This window comes from Natator depressus, chromosome 7 (genome assembly GCF_965152275.1).
Source record: "Natator depressus isolate rNatDep1 chromosome 7, rNatDep2.hap1, whole genome shotgun sequence".
In the NCBI taxonomy this organism is placed as follows: Eukaryota; Metazoa; Chordata; order Testudines; family Cheloniidae; genus Natator; species Natator depressus.
In genome coordinates, this window is record NC_134240.1 from 87,966,775 (window position 1) to 87,986,178 (window position 19,404).

A 19,404-nucleotide genomic window follows, 5' to 3' on the forward strand; every position below is an offset into this window, starting at 1 on the left:
TTAGCCTCCTTGTATTGCGTTAGCACAGGGGTTATGTGGAATGGAGGAGTCTAGTGCAGGGCCTTCACCCTTCATTATTAGCACTCAGAGTGTTTGATTTTCTTCTGTTAAAAACTAGTAGGAAATAAAATAGATATTTATGCAGGTCAAGTGAGTTTAGAATCAGTCTTTTTGTTAAAGTCAAAACTTGACATCTAATGGCATCAAGGACAGAATTAATTATTGGTAGCTTCTATTGCCTTCTGGACTGTTATGGCCCCTGGCATGACCAAAACTATGCCTTTTAATGTTAGGTTTTCTGTTAAATGGCTCAGCCATTGCTGCAGGTCAAACAAACATTTGAATACGTTTTTTCAAGTTCACAACAATACTGCAAAATGCTGGAAGACATTCAAAAGGAGACAGTAACTTCCCCAGCTAACAGCTTGAAGACATATTTTATGTTTTCTTAGAGAGAAAGTTCCCTTAACATTGCTTCTTTATCTAATAAATTGGAAGTCAGTTGTGCAGTTATGGTTAATTTTGGACCAGACTCTGTAAGATGCTGAGCATGGTCAACTCCCATGGAATGTGAATCAAGTTCATGGAGTTCAGCACCTCACAAATAGTCCTTACCTTGCAGAATCTGGCCCTTCATGGTCTAATCGGAGGCTTAGTCAAGGATGGACCGATAAAACGATTTAAACTTTTTTTTTCAAATGTCAAACTTAATTTGTAACAATGGAGCATTTGAAACAGCATGAATTTACATGCAAGTCTTTCTTTTTCCTGAGACATGAACTTCAGAGCTTTATTTTCTTGCTGATAACATAAGATGGAAAATAATGAAGAGTGAGCCTACTGAACATTGTTTCAGTGACTAAATGGTCACTGAAAACTAAACCCAAATATACTGCATTTCAATTTGTACATAAATATTAAAAATAATGTGTAGGCATCATAGGCTATTAGAATATCATAAAACATCTTTCAGTTTTCAAATCCTGAAATGATGGACTTGAGCCATTCATCTCCCATAGGTGCATGCAATTAGAATACAAGCTATGAAGATTCTGAATTTTAAGCAGCTGACAAAGAGTCCCAGAAGTCAGGTGTTTCCCCACCCCACAGCAATAGCATCCATGGGGGCCGAGTCAAGACATTAAAACATGGACTGCTCCTCACTTTCTTAAATGTAAAAGTAGACACAGTCAGCTTACCTGGAATATTGCCAACATATTTCTACTTATTGGTTCCTAAATGAATTCAAAATACTTGATGAAGCACACAAGCAGCCATCAAAGCTGAATGATATTCCCTACACGCACACAAATTTTCTAAATGAAATAAAGAAGAGCTATCCATTAAGATAATGTGTGCAAGAAATGCACCTTTATTATAAGGAGTACTTGTGGCACCTTAGAGACTAACACATTTATTTAAGCATAAGCTTTCGTGAGCTACAGCTCACTTCACTGGATGCATGTAGTGGAAAATACAGTGGGGAGATTTTATATACACAGAGAACATGAAACAATGGGTGTTACCATACAAACTGTAACAAGACTGATCAGGTAAGGTGAGCTATTACTGGCAGGAAAGTGGGGGGAAGGGGAGGGAGAGGGAACCTTTTGTAGTGATAATCAAGGTGGGCCATTTCCAGCAGTTGACAAGAACGTGTGAGGAACAGTGTGGGGGGGTGGATAAAGATGGGGAAATAGTTTTTGGGGACAATGTACACCTTCAAATCAGCGGCACTGCTATGGGTACCCGCATGGCCCCACAGTATGCCAACATTTTTATGGCTGACTTAGAACAACACTGTCTCAGCTCTCGTCCCCTAGTGCCCCTACTCTACTTGCGCTACATCGATGACATCTTCATCATCTGGACCCATGGAAAAGAAGCCCTTGAGGAATTCCACCATGATTTTAACAATTTCCATCACACCATCAACCTCAGCCTGGACCAGTCCATACAAGAGATCCACTTCCTGGACACTACAGTGCTAATAAGCGATGTTCACATAAACACCACCCTATACCGGAAACCTACTGACCGCTATGCTTACCTACATGCCTCCAGCTTTCATCCAGACCACACCACACGATCCATTGTCTACAGCCAAACTCTACGATACAACCGCATTTGCTCCAACCCCTCAGACAGAGACAAACGCCTACAAGATCTCTATCAAGCGTTCTTACAACTACAATACCCACCTGCTGAAGTGAAGAAACAGATTGACAGAGCCAGAAGAGTACCCAGAAGTTACCTACTACAGGACAGGCCCAACAAAGAAAATAACAGAAAGCCACTAGCCATCACCTTCAGCCCCCAACTAAAACCCCTCCAACGCATCATCAACGATCTACAACCTAATCTGAAGGACAACCCATCACTCTCACAGATCGTGGGAGATAGGCCAGTCCTTGCTTACAGACAGCCTCCCAACCTGAAGCAAATACCAGCAACCACACACCACACAACAAAAACACTAACCCAGGAACCTATCCCTGCAATAAAGGCCGCTGCCAACTGTGTCCACATATCTATTCAGGGGACACCATCATAGGGCCTAATCACATCAGCCACACTATCAGAGGCTCATTCACCTGCGCATCTACCAATGTGATGTATGCCATCATGTGCCAGCAATGTACGTAAAAGAATAAATGGACAAAATCAGAAGTCAAGAATTATATCATTCAGAAACCAGTCGGAGAACACTTCAATCTCTTTGGTCACTCGATTACAGTCCTAAAAGTGGCAATTCTTCAACAAAAAAACTTCAAAAACAGACTCCAACGAGCGACTGCTGAATTGGAATTAATTTGCAAACTGGACACCATTAAATTAGGCTTGAATAAAGACTGGGAGTGGATGGGTCATTACACAAAGTAAAACTATTTCCGCATGTTTATTTTCCCCCCTACTGTTCCTCACACGTTCTTGTCAACTGCTGGAAATGGCCCACCTTGATTATCACTACAAAAGGTTCCACCCCCGCATCCCCGCTCTCCTGCTGGTAATAGCTCACCTTACCTGATCACTCTCGTTATGGTGTGTATGGTAACACCCATTGTTTCATGTTCTCTGTGTATATAAAATCTCCCCACTGTATTTTCCACTACATGCATCCGATGAAGTGAGCTGTAGCTCACAAAAGCTTATGCTCAAATAAATTTGTTAGTCTCTAAGGTGCCACAAGTCCTCCTTTTCTTTTTGCAGATACAGAGTAACACGGCTGCTACTCTGTAACCTATATTATAAATCATCTTCTTAAAACAGAAAGGATTAGGAAATCTACAAAATCTTGTGATTTAATTTAAACTGAGATAGTTAAACATTTTAAAATGCAGCTGCGGTTTTGATTAATTTGGTTCATGGTGTTACTTCACAACACAATAATTAGTAGTAGGAAATCAAAATTCAGTGAATCAATTTCTTCCATGGAGTACACAAGTGAAATTGGTGTTGCACTTATAGATACAGTATGTGGTTTAACATTATTTTAATAGGCTAAATAGATAATTATTTTTGGTAGTAATAAAATACATTATCTTTATATATTTATGAAAGCAAAGATTTTGTGTATTGTGTGTTGACCCCAGGAAATGTAATTTGAAAAAGGATTCATGGAGTGGAAACACAAGTTAAAAACCGAAAGGTTAGAGTGTATATGTGTGTGGGTATGAGAGAGAGAGAGAGAGAGAACTGATTAACTCCCATTACTAAAGCAAAAATGTATTTGAAATACAACTGTGCACAAATTCTCTTGTCTTTTAATTTAGCTATGATTAATAAATCTATTAAACTTCCAGAGAATTTTATGTTAACAGCCAAGCAGATAGGGCAGATTATATGTTGACGGATTTACTATAAATTCTCATAAGTTTGTTAGTCTCTAAGGTGCCACAAATACTCCTGTTCTTTTTACATAAGTTTGGTTTTCCTACAAGCTCAAATTTCATTTTATCACATTTTTTTAAAGTTCTAATGTCAGTCTAAATACAAAAATTAAAAGTGTGATTAATTAAATTGTGAGCTCACTTTATTATCCTTTCAACAGCAGATGATGAGGAATTGCCAGAAGGAAAGTGAGAAACGGATGAATAATGAATATATTTTCACAACACCCCTGTGAAATGAGCACGTATTATCTCCACTTTACAGAAAGGGAACGGAGACATGGAGAGATTAAGGTAAAAAAGTATCCACTAAGATAACTAGAACCTAATTTTTCAGAGTATTGAGCATTCTATAATATTGTCTTCAGATGCAGCTGAGAGTGCTCAACACTTGATTAGGCCCCACAGTCTGAAGTTAGGTACCCAGAAAATGAGGGACACACTATTAGTGACCACCTGTGACTAGTGTGCAATCTTGATAATTTTCTTTTAGTATAGTTGTTTTGTTGTAAATTGCTAGGTTTTTAAAAAAGCAAATTGAAAAAAGGCATTATCTTGACATGCATATAGGTCAGCAGCAGAGTTGGAAACTTTAGATCCACTGCACAAACCTTTGCCACTTGAGCTAAGTAATGAGGACCAGCAGTAGAGGGGCATGGGATATTTGCCAGTGGGTTTCGCAGAAAATTTGCTGACAGACGAGGACTTGTGCGACCAGGAACATGGGTTCCATTCCAGACTCTGGAGATGAGTGTGCTCTTCGAGGCACACTCTTCTGCCAATCCTCCCCAAGCTTCACAACGTCTGCCCTGTCCCCTCCAACCTGTCCATATCCCAGTCCTTCCTCTTTCACACATTTGGCTCCTTCTCCCAGTCCATGCTGCTCTGCTAGCCAGTCTCAGTCTTTGCTCCCCAGGCTTCTCATCCCAGTCCCAATCTCCTCACCCACAAGTGCTAGTCTCACCTCCTGGACTCCCTGTCCTAGGTCCATCCTCCCCTCCCCCACAATCCCAGTCTCTTTGCCCAGCCATTACAAATTTGCCCTTGCCCCTCAGCTCCTTGTCTTCCGTCTTATTGCCCAGCCAGTCCTAATTTCCACACACACATACGCCATGGGCTCATCATATGATCTCAGTCTCCTCACACATATTGGTTCCCAATCCTCACCAGCCTGTTTCCCTCCCTTGCTCTGAGTCCCAGTTTCCCCCCTCCCCTGCAATCCAACTCCTAGTCTCAGTTTTTTCTCTCTCCCACTTCCTCTCAACTTCCAGTCCCACAATTCCTTGTCCCAGTCTATTCCCACACACACCCTCACTCTGCATTCAAATCAAGCAGCTTCCCTCCCTGGGCCCAGTAGGGGGCTATTGAAAGAACAGGAGAAACAGGCTTTCTGCAATCAGGTCAGATGCTTGGACCGGTCATGGCTCGCAACAGCAGGGAAGGCCTGCTCAGCTCTTGGCTGAAACATGCGCAATTCAGAAGGAATATTCAAGGAATTTATCTGCTAAAATCTAAGAAGCTCTACTTCCTACGTAGATAGAATTTCACAGAAGTGGCAAAAGTCACATCCTTGACACAAAGACCATCTCCCTGCTAAATTTCAAGTCCAAAGCTTCAGGTGCTACTGTTTTTCAAAGAAAAGGTTGCAAGACATTTTTAACATGGGAAAAACAACATACTTTTCTTATCCTCATCTTGGATATGGCTAAACCATTTTGGCTGAAATTTTAAAAAATAATTAACTATCAGCCCACTGCGGCAGAGACACCTGCCATGGAAAATTCAGTCCAAATGATCAAATGGCAGAGTAATAAGCAACCAAAAACAGGCTGTTACAATGTAAGATGTCTGGAAAACTTAAAAGACAGAATTAGCAGTCCACTTATATTTGGTTGAATGATGATGTTATCTCATTTTTTAATGTTTTAAGTAGACTTAAATTAGAACTACAGATAAAAACGTTAATACAATACACTGAAAGTATATTTGAGCTTTCAGGGGGGAAATATGTAGAACGAAAGGAAAGGATAAACTAATCTGACTTGGTGCCTTGGCTGTTAGTGTAGTGGAGGCGTCAGCAGGACTCTGTAGTTATGGTTGTATTGAGCTTTTCACTTACAGCAGGATTAAAATCCTTCTATTTCACACTTTGGTGACTGACGTTAGTCTCCACATTCAGTGCAATTACCATTGAGGGGGTCAATTGAATTTGCTATGCACTGTTTAGATAACAGACTTAATAACTTTTCCAGAGAAACAATTAATATTCATTCACCTTTGAAATTTGATCCTAACACACTCCTTTCCCCTTTTCCTCCAGCTAAACAGCCACAGACATCACAAACTTAAACACACACACAAATATAACTAACACACCAGAGACACAGACCTTTCTGAAAATTTTCCAGTTAAACAAAGTTATTTCTTTATGTGCTCTAACCTTTTTCACATGCATTCGGAAAAGCCAATGGATGTGTCAATATCTACCATGTACTTCGCCCTCTGATGCTGCCCAATCTGCCTCTCCAGCTTTGCTCCTCACACACAGCCCCAGCACCCCTGAATGAAGGGAGGATGTCTGGGTAACAAGGAATCCTGTTCTATGCCTATCTGAATTTTGGCTTCTTGGCCCTGCTCACTAATTCTCCCCAGCTGAGAGTTCCATTTCTTTGGCTGACTATTCTGATTTCAGACTATTAACATAGAAAGACTGACAAGTATCCCTAACTATTGTGTTCTTTCTCACCTCTCTCAGCATTCTCCTAAATGTCGCCTTACACAGTTTTTGGTTCCAAATTTGGGGCCTGATCTATCTCCCATTGGTTTCAATAACAGCTGGATTCTTTATAAGGGAAATAGCAAATGATCCTGGGACTATTTCTAGCACCCTAACTCCTAAAATGTAACTTGGAAGCATCAGTGAAGAGTTTTAATGATAATGTATTGACGGTTATCAGTATTTGACATTTGCAGCACTATAGGTGTGCATAGGGTTTCCAACCCTCCAGGATTGTCACGGAGTCTCCAGGAATTAAAGATTAATCTTTAATTAAAAATCATGTCATGTGATAAAATCTCCCGGAAAATGTCCAACCAAAATTGGCAACCTTAGGTGTGCATGGCATTCTATAGAGAAAATAAGTGGAACAGGCCATATCCTGGCCTCTGCAGAGGCTGCTTTATGTTCCCTGTACTGCAAATTAAGTCCTAGTAATGAGAGGGAGTAAAGTTAGAGTACCCAGCACCCCGGTGATCCCTGATAGTGTAAAACCACCATAGGGTTGATTACAAACTGGTGCAATTTAGAAGAGCGTTGAGACTGCTCTAAATTGTTCTGGGGGACAAATATACAGCCCCAGAGTTTGGGTGAATGAAAAGGTGGCTTAAAGCCTTCCCCAGAATTGCTGAGCTGAGTTCTGGTACAGAAGAGATCTCTGCTGAAGGTCCCCTACTTTGAGCTACTGTTTCCTCCCATGATTGTTATGCAAAACTGTAAGGACCTTAACAGGATCAGTAAAATATTCTTGGCATTAACCCATGGAAAAATTGTTCCAGAAAAAAATAAGGTAATTTAGACAAATGTTCAAAGTAATGGTCATATGTTTCTGACTACTTTATATAAACAAATATACATAGCAGTGGACCTGTTGTAGGATACATATGCATCAGTAACACTCTTCAGTAAAATATTCTTGGCATTAACCCATGGAAAAATTGTTCCAGAAAAAAATAAGGTAATTTAGACAAATGTTCAAAGTAATGGTCATATGTTTCTGACTACTTTATATAAACAAATATACATAGCAGTGGACCTGTTGTAGGATACATATGCATCAGTAACACTCTTCAAGTCTCCATTTTATAGAAATATTTTCTATTTTCTCAAGAATGTCATTCATGGTCTTCACAAGCCCTTGTGCTGAAGTGACTACCTCACCCAGCTCAGGAAAACAAGAATTATCATCTCTCCAAAAGTTGTTATAGCGAACTTCTTTACCAACAATTTAAACTAAAGACTCAAAGAAATATTTAATTTTAAATGAGTATTGGTGAATTTAAACCCTTTATATAAAGAACAGGAGTGTTTGGACTTGTTAAAAATAATTTCAATACTTGTTAATGAACACTAATGAAACTGAAGAAATGTGTCAGAAAATTGACTGAATAAAAAGAGTTAAAACTCTAATTTTAAAGATTTATCTGAGAATCTCCCACCACAAGATATATTATGTCTTCTTCCCTCCTATTCATTGTCTGGCTATACCGAAAAAGGACAGGAGACATTTGACATGGGTTTAATTAGGAGGCAACGTTATTATTAGATGTCTGGGACTACATGGCAGATAAAAGTGTACAGTGCAGGTAACCCCATGTTTATTCTGTAATTGCCTGGAGGTGAGGGGGCTTTTACAAGTTCCCCCTCTTTTTCCATCCAAGTCCCTTCAGCAAATTTATTGCTGGGACCTTATCATACTTGGCTCACACCAGCTCCCCCTCTTTTTCCACCCAGGTTCCCCCCGGCAAATCCACTGCTGGGATATCACCATCCACCCCCCTTGTAGGAGGGTTAAGGTGGGCTGTAAAAATCGTGAGTTGGCTGCCTGCCGTACCAATCATAGGAATCCCCAACAGCCCCCTGTTCGATCCTTTCATGAACACCTCTTTTAAAGTCCTTTTCCAAGCCATTTATCCAGTCATTGTATACCTTTCCTATGGAGTACCTGCACTGGACATCTGCCCTACACTTAAATAATGAGTTGCGACATATAGCCTACCACCCTTCAGGCCATGCATGAATAGAGCCCTTCCTGAACCTACTGTGGGGAAGGCAAAAAACCCCAACTGCATCCAAGCCAATATGGTGGTAAGGGAAAAATTCCTTCCCAGCCTTCTCCCCCACCCCCTGCAAAAAAGGGTAGCTAGCATAATGCTCACAGCAGGTCTTGACCAAACCTGGTATTTTACCACATAAAGGGGAGGCAGGGTGAGTCCTGCTTCAGACTGCTCCATGTAAAAGGGAGCTTCAGGCACAAGGCTTCCCCTTTTAAACCCTGCATTCCTAGGGGATGAGTCAGTAACCATGCTGTCTGCTTTTGCAACAGTTTTCATCTCCCCGCCACCGCTAGCCATAAAGCACTTGTGACAAGATGGCTGATGTTAGTCTGGTGGGTCCTGTGCTTTTCTTGGCAGGGAGCTAAGATGCCACCCTTTGCCTCTGCTCTTGGGTGCCGAGGGCCCCGCTAAAGCCCGGGAAGGTGTTAGAGGAGGGAAGCGGGGGAGGGGTCTGGGTTTGCTCCTCGCTCTGAGTCCCAGCCCCTCTCAACCCCTGAGGGTTTCTTACCCTCGTCCCCCTTAGGTGGGGTTACCCTCGGTCCTTAGGTGCTGGGGGGGAAGGGAGTCTCCCTGTCCTCTGGGGCAGGGTCTCCCTTACTTCACTACTCAGGTCTTCCAAATCTCTCAACACATCTCCAAGCTCCAGTCCTCTCTCCTTCCTCCTCCTCCCCTGTCTGCCTGAAGCAGGGGGTGTTATTAGGTTCCTAACAGGGCCTTGATTGACTGCAGGTGCTCCAATTAACCTGCAGCCACCCTCCCTAGTCTACAGGGGACCTTGCCTTAATTAGCCTTGAGTTTATATATTTCCCCTCTAGCACTCTCCCACTGCTCCCTGGCCCTCCTGGATCACACACTGTTCCCTTCATTCGGCCAGCCGCCCAACTCCCCCCCTCCCCCCCACTTAAAGGTGCAGGGCGGTCATTACGTCAGTAGCCCCATCAAAAAAGAAATGAGGTTGGTTTGTCATTTCTTCTTGACAAATCCATGTTGGCTATTACTTATTAGCCTATTATCACTTAATAATTTGTTCCAGTATCTTTCCAGGTATGTAAGGTATAACAACTGGTCTACAATTCCCCAGGTCTGCTTTGTTCCCCATTTTAAAGGTACTATGTTTGCTTTTCCTCCAGTCCTCTGGGACCTCACCTTTTCTCCCTGAGCTCTGAAAAATAATCGCTAATGGTTCAAAGATTGCTTCTGCTAGTTCCTTAAGTATTCTAGGATAAATTTCATCAGGACCTGCCGACTTGAATACATCTAACCTATCTTTAACCCGTTCTTTCCCTATTTTGGTTTTCATTCTTTCTCCTTTGTTGTTAACATTAATTGCCTTAAGTATGTGGTCACGAATTGCCTTTTTAATGAAAACTGAAGCAAAATCAACATTAAAACACCTCAGCTCACTTGTTATTGGCTCTCCTTCTCCACTAATAGTGGGCCTACACCTACCTTCATCTTTGTCTTTCTCCTAATTATTTATAGAACTTATCACCTTTTATATCCCTTGCAAGGTGTAATTCATTTTGTGCTTTAGCCTCTCTGATTTTGTCCCTACATGCTTGTGCTATTCTTTTATACTTATCCTTCACAAGTTTTCCATGTTTCCACTTTTTGTTAGGGTCCTTTTGATTTTCAGGTCATTAAAGAGCTCCTGATGGAGCCATACTGGATTCTTACTATTCTTCCTAACTTTTCTTTGCATCGGAATAGTTTGCTGTTGCGCCTTTATATGACGCACAATATAATCGGTGTAAGCCTTTTCAGGAATAACAATATGCAATGTCTTCTGATTTAAAAAGGAAACACTTTATTTTGCAACCCTCATTACATACAGTCAAGAATGACTATACTGCAATATATTGTGATGTGGTCTTATCTTTTAAAATAATTTGACAATTCCATTCCTTTTTTCTCTGTCTCCACATATGTGCCTATTGATTACATCAATTTTAACAAGAAATCCTAATGATATACTAGGATAAAAACTACAGTTAACAGTGGGCTGCAACATAAAAGCCACAAATAATTGGGGTCCAGATCATCCTGTTACATTCTAAGCTCTCTAATTAAAAGAAAAAATCCCTGAATTTGTCAAATACTTTAAAATCTATCATTTACAACACTGTGTTCGATATGCATTTCACAGTGTTAATATATTTAAAACTGTTGTACAATTTTAGTTAATAAAATGTCTGTAGTGCACTTTTTTTTAACTGCTGTGGCCAAACAAGCTTTCTTTTCCTCTACACTAACCGATTAGGAGAGTCACTTTCATTATTTGCATGACCTGAAAGAGGAAACTGGAAATCCTGCTTTGATAGCATTAGCACTCTTTTTGAATTTGTAGGCTACACTTGTGTGTGTGTATATCCTGGCACTGCCTTCAGCCAAGTTGAAAAAATGGTTTCCACATGCTCAAACTGTCTAAATATTTGCACTGCCATGAGCCAGAAAATAATTTTTATAATAGAGAAACCCCTGATCCCATGAGTAAGTCTATTATTTGAGAAAATATTTGAGGCTCAGCAAAAACATAAGACCCTAATTAAATTATTCTCTTTAATTGGCACATAGTTCCTATTTTTGAACTTGATTCTAAAATGTTGATTTTCAGCATGGCTAAAAATGTTCCCAGGCTTATGTTTCTAAGAAACACACAAAAACAAAGCCCTTTCTAATACATATACATACGGATAACGTTGATAATGTTCTGTTAACATACCGTAGTTGATAACATTCTGCTAATATTCACTACAAAATCCATGGAATGCTGTCACTTTATATTAAAGGGCCATCTTTTCATATGGTTTGCAAAAATGCACTTGGAAATACAGTTTGCATATGCAGACCCTTCCCATTTGCACAAACAAACGAGGCACTTGAACTGACAATTGCCCATTTGGGATTAGATTTTGCCCTACATGACCTCATATGAATTGGTGGTGAGCTGATGGGCCACACAGCAGCTGGAGTCCCCAGAAAGAATCCTGGCTGACTTAACTGGAATTATTCTTAGGGGCTACTAGTCACTCACTCTGGCAGGCCCATTGCACCCCACTACCTTCTTCTGAGCAAGAAGGTGGAGGCAGATTCCAACCTTTACCCATGTGTATAGGGAGTCACCAGAATGTGCACCTTTGAATTCACAAATTCATTTGTGTACACAAATAGATACACCAGATCATTTATGAAGGCCCTTTGAAAATTTGTCCCTAAATGTCCCCAAGTACAATGCATTAAAGCCTAAATTTTTAAAGACAGTTCCAAATTTTAAGTTTCCTGGGGATCCCCAGACTGTGAGCCTTAACCTTGAAATACAGCCATTAGTTTCTGTTAATGGCTTGCCATTATTTAGGTTTAGTTAAATAGTAATTGCCTTTTTTGGTTATGTGTTTCACTGAATGCAGCCATTGCTCTCCCTTCCCCTGTGACTCCAGCAAGTCACTATAATGCAAACCTAATAAAATACCTTCTTTTTATCCTTCAAACATACAAAAACAAATGAGGGGGGTCGAATAAAAAACAAAAGGAAAGAAAAGATTGCAAAGGAAGGTAATAAATATAGATAATAAATAAATAATAAAAATAAAAAAGCAACACTGAAGAAAAAAGCAACACTTCTATTTTTTAAAAACAAGAAGAATGAGACGGATTTCAGGAGACAGTGAGTTCCATATTAGAAAACTCACACAACAAGAATGACTTCAGACAATGGGTGTGTGGGGAGGTGGGGGAGAATCCTTAAAAAGCGGATGGCATCCAAAGACAAGATACCTATCAGTACTAGGAATAAGTTTCAATTCAGCTAAGCACACACTTAACTTTAAGCACATGAATGGATTAAGTAATTACATGCTTTGCTGAAGTGGGGCCTCAAAAACCCATAGTGCTAACTTAATGACAACCTGCTACTCTATAGGCAGCCAATGAAAAGAATGCAGGACAGGCAAAGTAAACTCATGTTTGCTCAAGTCATAGAACTATATTTTAAATAGCAATGCCAGTATAAATATTATTATTAAAGCCTAAGGGAAAGAGAAAATATATAACACCAGAGAGAGAATTTAATTCTGACTAGTAAAATGTAAATATATCAGCAAAAATAATAATAAAAAAACCTCACTGAAACAAGTCAATAAGCTGCATGAAAAATGAGATTTTGCTAGGAGTGATGAAAGAGAAGTGGTGAAATGACAGTTACTCCTTTGATCAGTTAAAGAAAAACATTGATAGGTTTGGATGCAGCTCATCTAAGCCCCCTTAGAAAAAAAAGGACAGTGAATGAAAATACAGGTCTTAAAGCACAGCTAAGGTAACAATGAGGAAAGCTATTAGTCAGGACCGGATTAAGACATAGGCCCCTGCCTTGGGCCACAGCTCCTAGTATCAGGTAACGAGGGCAGAATCTCAGTTTTAATTTTAAAAAAGTAAGCCCTCAGGGTTATAAAAACCAAAAACTTTTTAAAATGGAATCTGAGCATAACCAAAACAACATCTGCTTGATTCTGCGGATGGTCTGGAACAATCGCTCTGAGAGATAGGTGAACTGCTGCATGTATCTCAACAGGGTGTTAATTTCATGACACACTGCCTGGGCATTCTATGTGGCAGGAGGAGAAGCATGCAGAGGATTTAGCTCACTAAGCATGTATGCCCTGGTTACTGGGGAAAATACTGGGTGGCGTACACTTCTGCCAGCCTGCCTATATATGGGGAGAGGGGACTGCTCTTGTTGCTGCTTCTAGGTGACCCCATGCTGCTGACCCATCTCTCTAGCTTGGGATGTGTCCCCCCTTGCCATTGCCACCCAAGGGAGGGACAAGGCCAAATTGCAGAGGGTCTCATATTGTGGTGTGCAAAGGGACCCAGATTGCCTTGATCTTGCCCTGGTAGTGGTTAAAGTTGTGTAGAATGTGAAGAACTTCAGGAATCTATGGAACATGGAAAAATCCCAGAAGAAGTGATGGGGAGAAAAGCATCAGACTCTCTCTAAGAGTATGTGAAATTCATAGCGTTCTAAGAACTCTGTCACCCCATGTGATTTCAATAACTGCATTAGAATCCACCTGTTTCCTATTGGATTTGTTAGAGCTTCAGCAGTGGCTCCACCTGGAATTAATTTAAGAAAACAGGTGCTCTCTTTTTAGGAATTTTCTTTATATATAATGAATAATAATTCAACTTATTATGTAACGTTTGCTGAACGGGATCCTGCCACTGGTATGCATTGTGGTTCTTCTGCGATTACTGTTATTCTTGGGAACAAGAATCATGTTAAATTTATGCTTCTCTTTGTGACCCAGCAACCTCTTTGTGCCAACTGGCAGAGTGCACAGTGGGTTCATAGGATTTTACAGGAATCCTCGGGGTCAGACATATATGTAATAGTTCACCAAAGGGTGACATGTGAGATCTCTACTGAGAGCCAGTAGCTCATTGGTCATCATAATCATTCCTAAATGTAAGGATGGATAATATTTAAGAAGTTATTTGTCTATACTGAAAATTAGGTTCTTAAGGTCCTGGAGTCAAGAAAGGTCACCAGGAAGTGATGTCACTTGGACATGTTCCTTCCAGGCAGGAGGTAACAGACACCGACCTCCCTATTTCATCATATGTGTATTGTCTGCCACACAATGAAGATCTATTTGTATACCAAGCCAGGTGCCAGTCAAGAAATTGTGAAATCTACAAGAAAGAGAAATTTTGCAAGAAGAAACAAAAACAGGAGGGGGGAGGGTATCCTGTTTATAAATGAAAACAAAGGATAGAACTTGTATATCTTGGAAGGCAAAGGAACACACTGGATCCTTCACCAGGGAAGCAAGCTGACAGCATACTTGTCTCATGAAAGGAGGATCACAGCCAAGTCTGGTTAAAAAGTACTGCAAGGAATTTGAATGAGCCAAACTCAACAAGACATAGAGTATCTTGGTAATTAAGTCTAGGCTCTAGAATGCGTGTTATAATTTTGTTTTCGACGTAACCATTTGTTCCCAATATTTTCATTACTTGAATCTCCATGCTTTGCTAAATAAACTTATGAACTGTATACACGAATTCACTATACACATATCTAAGTGCTGTCTGTTAAGTGGAACAGTGATTGGAGGTAGAACTGGTAAACTGTACTGTTTCTTTGGAAGTAGTGAATCTGAATACCGTGAGTGTCCAGTGAACCAGGGGCTGGACACTCCAAGGAGACACTCAGAGGGCTTGAGGGTTGGGGTGTGCTTATGGTAAATAAAATGTGTTACTGTGTTACCAGCCTATCTATAACACATCAGAAACAATATTTATACTTTTCACATTTTCTATTCCTCTTGGCTTAATAAATATGTGTTAATTACATGAGGACATAGTATGCATTGAAATAATAAAACACCATGGTTAAAATATTAAAAACTGTTGGCTTTCTGAGCTGCTAAAATCCATCATACTTTTATAGCAAGTAATGGCAGACATCAATATGATATAATGTTCAGTTGAACTGACGTTGAGGGTGGTCAAACCTCTTAGAATGAGGTCCTTACTATTTATAGTTTCCAATGATGCTTGCTAAATTTCTGATCTTTTTAGTGAACCATCTTTGACAAACCTGATGTAAGGTTATGTAGTAATCCTTATTCATTCAAAGAACTGTTTATGATATACCATAAACAGCGGAAAATGTGATGCTTGCTACTACTAAGTGACAAAATACTATTATGCAATTTTCAGTTATTGCAAATCACAGCACTTTGCTAAAGCACAATTGTGTCTCATGCTTTCTATGCCAAACTCTTTCACTTCACAGTCTTAAATTTTGAAAAGATAAACCCTTAAAGAGCAATTAGCTGAAGTTAATTAAGAGCCGTTTGAAAAATAATCCAGGTTAAAGTTTCTGCCAAGTAGATTTTCTCCAAGAGGAATTTTATCTTGTCAGACATAGATATAACAACTGTTGAGTGACGAAGCAGGTTCCAAATTTTCTCCTTTTAAACTCATAGCTTTTCAGTCATTTCTACTGTTCTATTCATGCCTTTTCCAGGCAATTGCTTTCAAGAAGTCAAGCAAATCCAAATGTGGTATTTAACTAATAAAGACCATATCTTTTGAAAAAACATTTCCTTTATAACCTTTGTAAAGGTAGACAGCACTGATGACTTCTGCTTTTTTAAAGTCAAAATGTCACTATGTGGGGGGCAATGGCATGATTGCTGACTCTGGCACCTTGGGATTGTATGCAAGGGCTAACCCTTGACTTGTAAAGCTGCAGGTAAGGACCTAGAAGGTGCCATAACAGCTTGTCTGTTCTTACTGTGAAACTGTCCACCTAATTAAGGTCTCTCTAACATTAGGAATCTTCTGCCTCATCTTTCTCGTTGTGTGAAATATTGAGCACTAGAAAACAAACAAGGAAAAGCACAAGATAAAAGTATAGCAGAATGTAAAGCTATCTACTGACATTCTAGCTTCTAAAAAAATGGGTTGCTCCACAAGAGATCCAATTCTGCAGGCTTTCTCAAGCAAAATATCTACTAAAGTCAATGGGAGTTTTACTAGGATTTGGGCTAAATGAGCCAAGTGATCATAAGGCCTTAAAAGTGGTCAATGGACATTGAAAATACTTTCTTGCCTGATATTTATGTTGATGTGCATATCAATGTAATTTAATCTGTTTAGGTTTTTAGACCACAACCACCCACCTACCTCACCTCGGTATCTGAGGAGCACATACTGCATATCAAAAACATGGCTTAAAATGACATAAACCTGAGAGGATTTTCTATGAAATGATGAAGAGAGTGCATTACTTTTTTTCATCTTATATTAGCTGCTAATGAATTAGAAAGTGAAGGTCTAACAAAGGCTGTGTATGCAATAATTGAGTTATATTACTCGGCAAATCCCCACACCTACTACCAAGTTTTCTCTCCACATTATCCCTCTGGAAATCTAAATAGTAGCACTGACATGGCATATTTGTAACTCTCTCTCTCTGCAAAGCAATGTTTAGTTGCCTGTGGTTAGTTTACTGGACTACAGTAACTTCCTAAAATTGGTCTTTGTATAAGCTGCTACTGACCATTAAAATAAAATTAGCAGGTCTGCCTAGTTATCTGCTGCAAGATCATCACTTCAAGTCTGATTCAGCATTCCTTCGGTACCCCAAATTCCCATTGAAATCAATGAGAGTTTTATTTATTTAAGGAATCAAGGATGAAGTCCTATATATTTTGTTACGGGGCCATAATTCTGCACAATGAGGAGAAAAGTAACTTAGTAGAGAGGTGCAATAGGTTAAAAAAGGTGTTCGGAGTGATAAACAAAAAATGTCTCTTTATTCTGTTGGTACACTCCAGCATTACCAAAATTAATGCAAGACACTGAAAATGGGACACAGACTTATTATATGATAGAAGAATTTTGAGTTTAAATTCTTATAAAACTAATAATATTTAGTTCCTTTCCATTTCTCTCTACAATAAAACCGTACATTCTTCATACAGACTTCCTTAAGCCCACAAAGACTAATGCGAAACTACTATGTATATTTTAGTAGTAAGCTTTAATTTAGGCCAACAGAACTGAAAGGCTATGATAGTCACACTTTTCAACTGTTTGATTCTGAGAAGAACCCTAATATCTAATCACTTCCCTTCCTTAAAGTGGTAATGGTAAAGAGATCTGCAAAAGAGAAAACATCAGATTTTTATACAATAGCTTCAGTTTCTCTTTAAATTATTCTTGACTTAGAGCCACTCGCGTTTAAAGTCACTATTAACCTTTATCTGAGCAAATCTTGATTTTATTCATTTATTCTGAAGTGTTAAGAAGGATATTCCAGGCCTATCTGGAAAAGCTAAAGGTTTAGGGTGAAATTCACAAAGCTCATTAGGTGCCTAAATCCCCTACTGCAAGCACACAACTCCTGCTGAACCCTGTAATTCACAAAGCTCATTTGGTGCCTAAGTTTTTTCCTCTGGGCATATGCATTGCTGCCTAATTTTAGGCACCTGGACACCTATCTCCTGCTAAACCCCAGAACGATTCATGAGCCAACTTGCTCCAGGGGCTGGATCTGGGTAGCGCCCTTTGGGCACACCAGCTGAATTGGGCCCCATTCAACAGCTGTCCAGAAGAGGAGTAGGAGATGATTGTGGGTGCTGTCACCCACCTTATGACCTTTATACTAGTGGTTAGAGTGCTCACCTGGGATGTGTGAAACTTGGTGGGTGTCCTAACAACTGGACTACAGAGTCATTCCCACTCTCTCCCCCCAATCACGCTTTCATGATTTAACCAGAGTGCTTCAACAGGAGAGACTGAGGGAGCCCCAGATCAGAACATCCCATAGTTCAGTAGTCAAAACATTCTCCTGAGAGGTTGGACTTCCCTGTTCAAATCTTTTCTCCCCTTCTGTCAGGAAGGGGGGGAATTGAATATGGGTATCACACATCCCAAGTGAGTGTTCTAACCACTGGGCCAAAAGTTATAAAGTTGGACATAACCACCACCTCCTCCTCTATGCTGACACCTAAATTATTCTTGCAAGAAACTATGTAGGCACCTAAGCCAGGAAAGAAATTCCTTTTCGTGGGTCTGTAGCAGAGCTAGGTGCCTCACTGTAACCTGGACTTAGGAGCTTTTCTCTGAGAAAGGGCCACTCTTTAGCACATTCTCATCTTCCATTGGCTAGCATAGGCAGGGAGCCACCTAGCATGCTGGCTTTTGTGGATCACATTCAAAGATGCCTTTCTCTCCCCATTACGGAGAGCCTCACTAGGCTTTGTGAATCAGACTTGTTCCCGTGAATTTCTAGGCACCCAAGGTGCTCAGCATTGCAACACCTAAGTCCCTTCATGGATTCCATCCCTAGAGTCTAAACATATAGAAGTCTTTCTGTTAAGCACAAGATGTTGACCAAGTGGGAATTGTTGCAGCTCTTGTTTCTGTTTGTTAGCACTTTTATTATTTAAAACATTTTAAAGTGATTAAACACTAGTCTTAACTTCTAGAAGGAATACTTTAAGCCAGTATTTTGGATGGAAATATTATTCCATAGCAAAGTAACTGTATCATTCAAAAACTACTCAGCTTTCCCCTCTTCAACCTTCTTTTACAGAACATATTTTATTTGCTAAGGTTTGAAAAACTCAGGACTGTTTGAAAATAGCCCAAAATATGTCAATAATTTCTATTGAGGGAATGTCTTTGTCATCTTGAGGTTTTAGTTTAGAATTGACATACATTATTTCCTACCTTAAAATATTTCATGACAACTATTTGCCAACCACTTTTAAAATTAAACTCTTTAGATTAACAAAGCATTATACTATATTTCTTTTATTTCCTATCAGACATTTCACTTCCTATGTTTATAGCATCATGTAATAAAAAGTGTATGTTTTTAAAAATTTCTTGATTTGATTTCAATTAAAACACAGGGTATAGGCAGTACATTGAGATTAATTGGTTAAAGCCAAAATCATTAGTTGCCACTTACTTTGCTTTTGCTTCTGCATCTTCATAGGCCTTATTGGAAACATCATCCAGACCTCCAATCAAATGTTTGAAAGAGCTGTAAGAATAAAGTGAAATTTCTAAGATATATGACTTTTCTAATACGGAACTAAAACAAGAAAAACATGTTTATTCAACAGCATGTCATCATCTTGACTTTGATCTATCAATAAGG

The 19,404-nt window shown here is 39.6% G+C and overlaps 1 protein-coding gene across 4 annotated transcripts in view; it reads right to left on the minus strand.

Moving 5' to 3' along the window:
* The window catches only part of PRKG1 (protein kinase cGMP-dependent 1), an 860,241-nt gene that overhangs the window by 86,250 nt on the left and 754,587 nt on the right, over window positions 1-19,404 (minus strand). For all 4 annotated transcript variants that reach the window (XM_074959000.1, XM_074958999.1, XM_074959001.1 and 1 more), the window contains exon 9: window positions 19,213-19,287. In XM_074959000.1, the coding sequence (XP_074815101.1) occupies window positions 19,213-19,287 (75 nt within the window). The remainder of the gene's footprint in view (window positions 1-19,212; window positions 19,288-19,404) is intronic.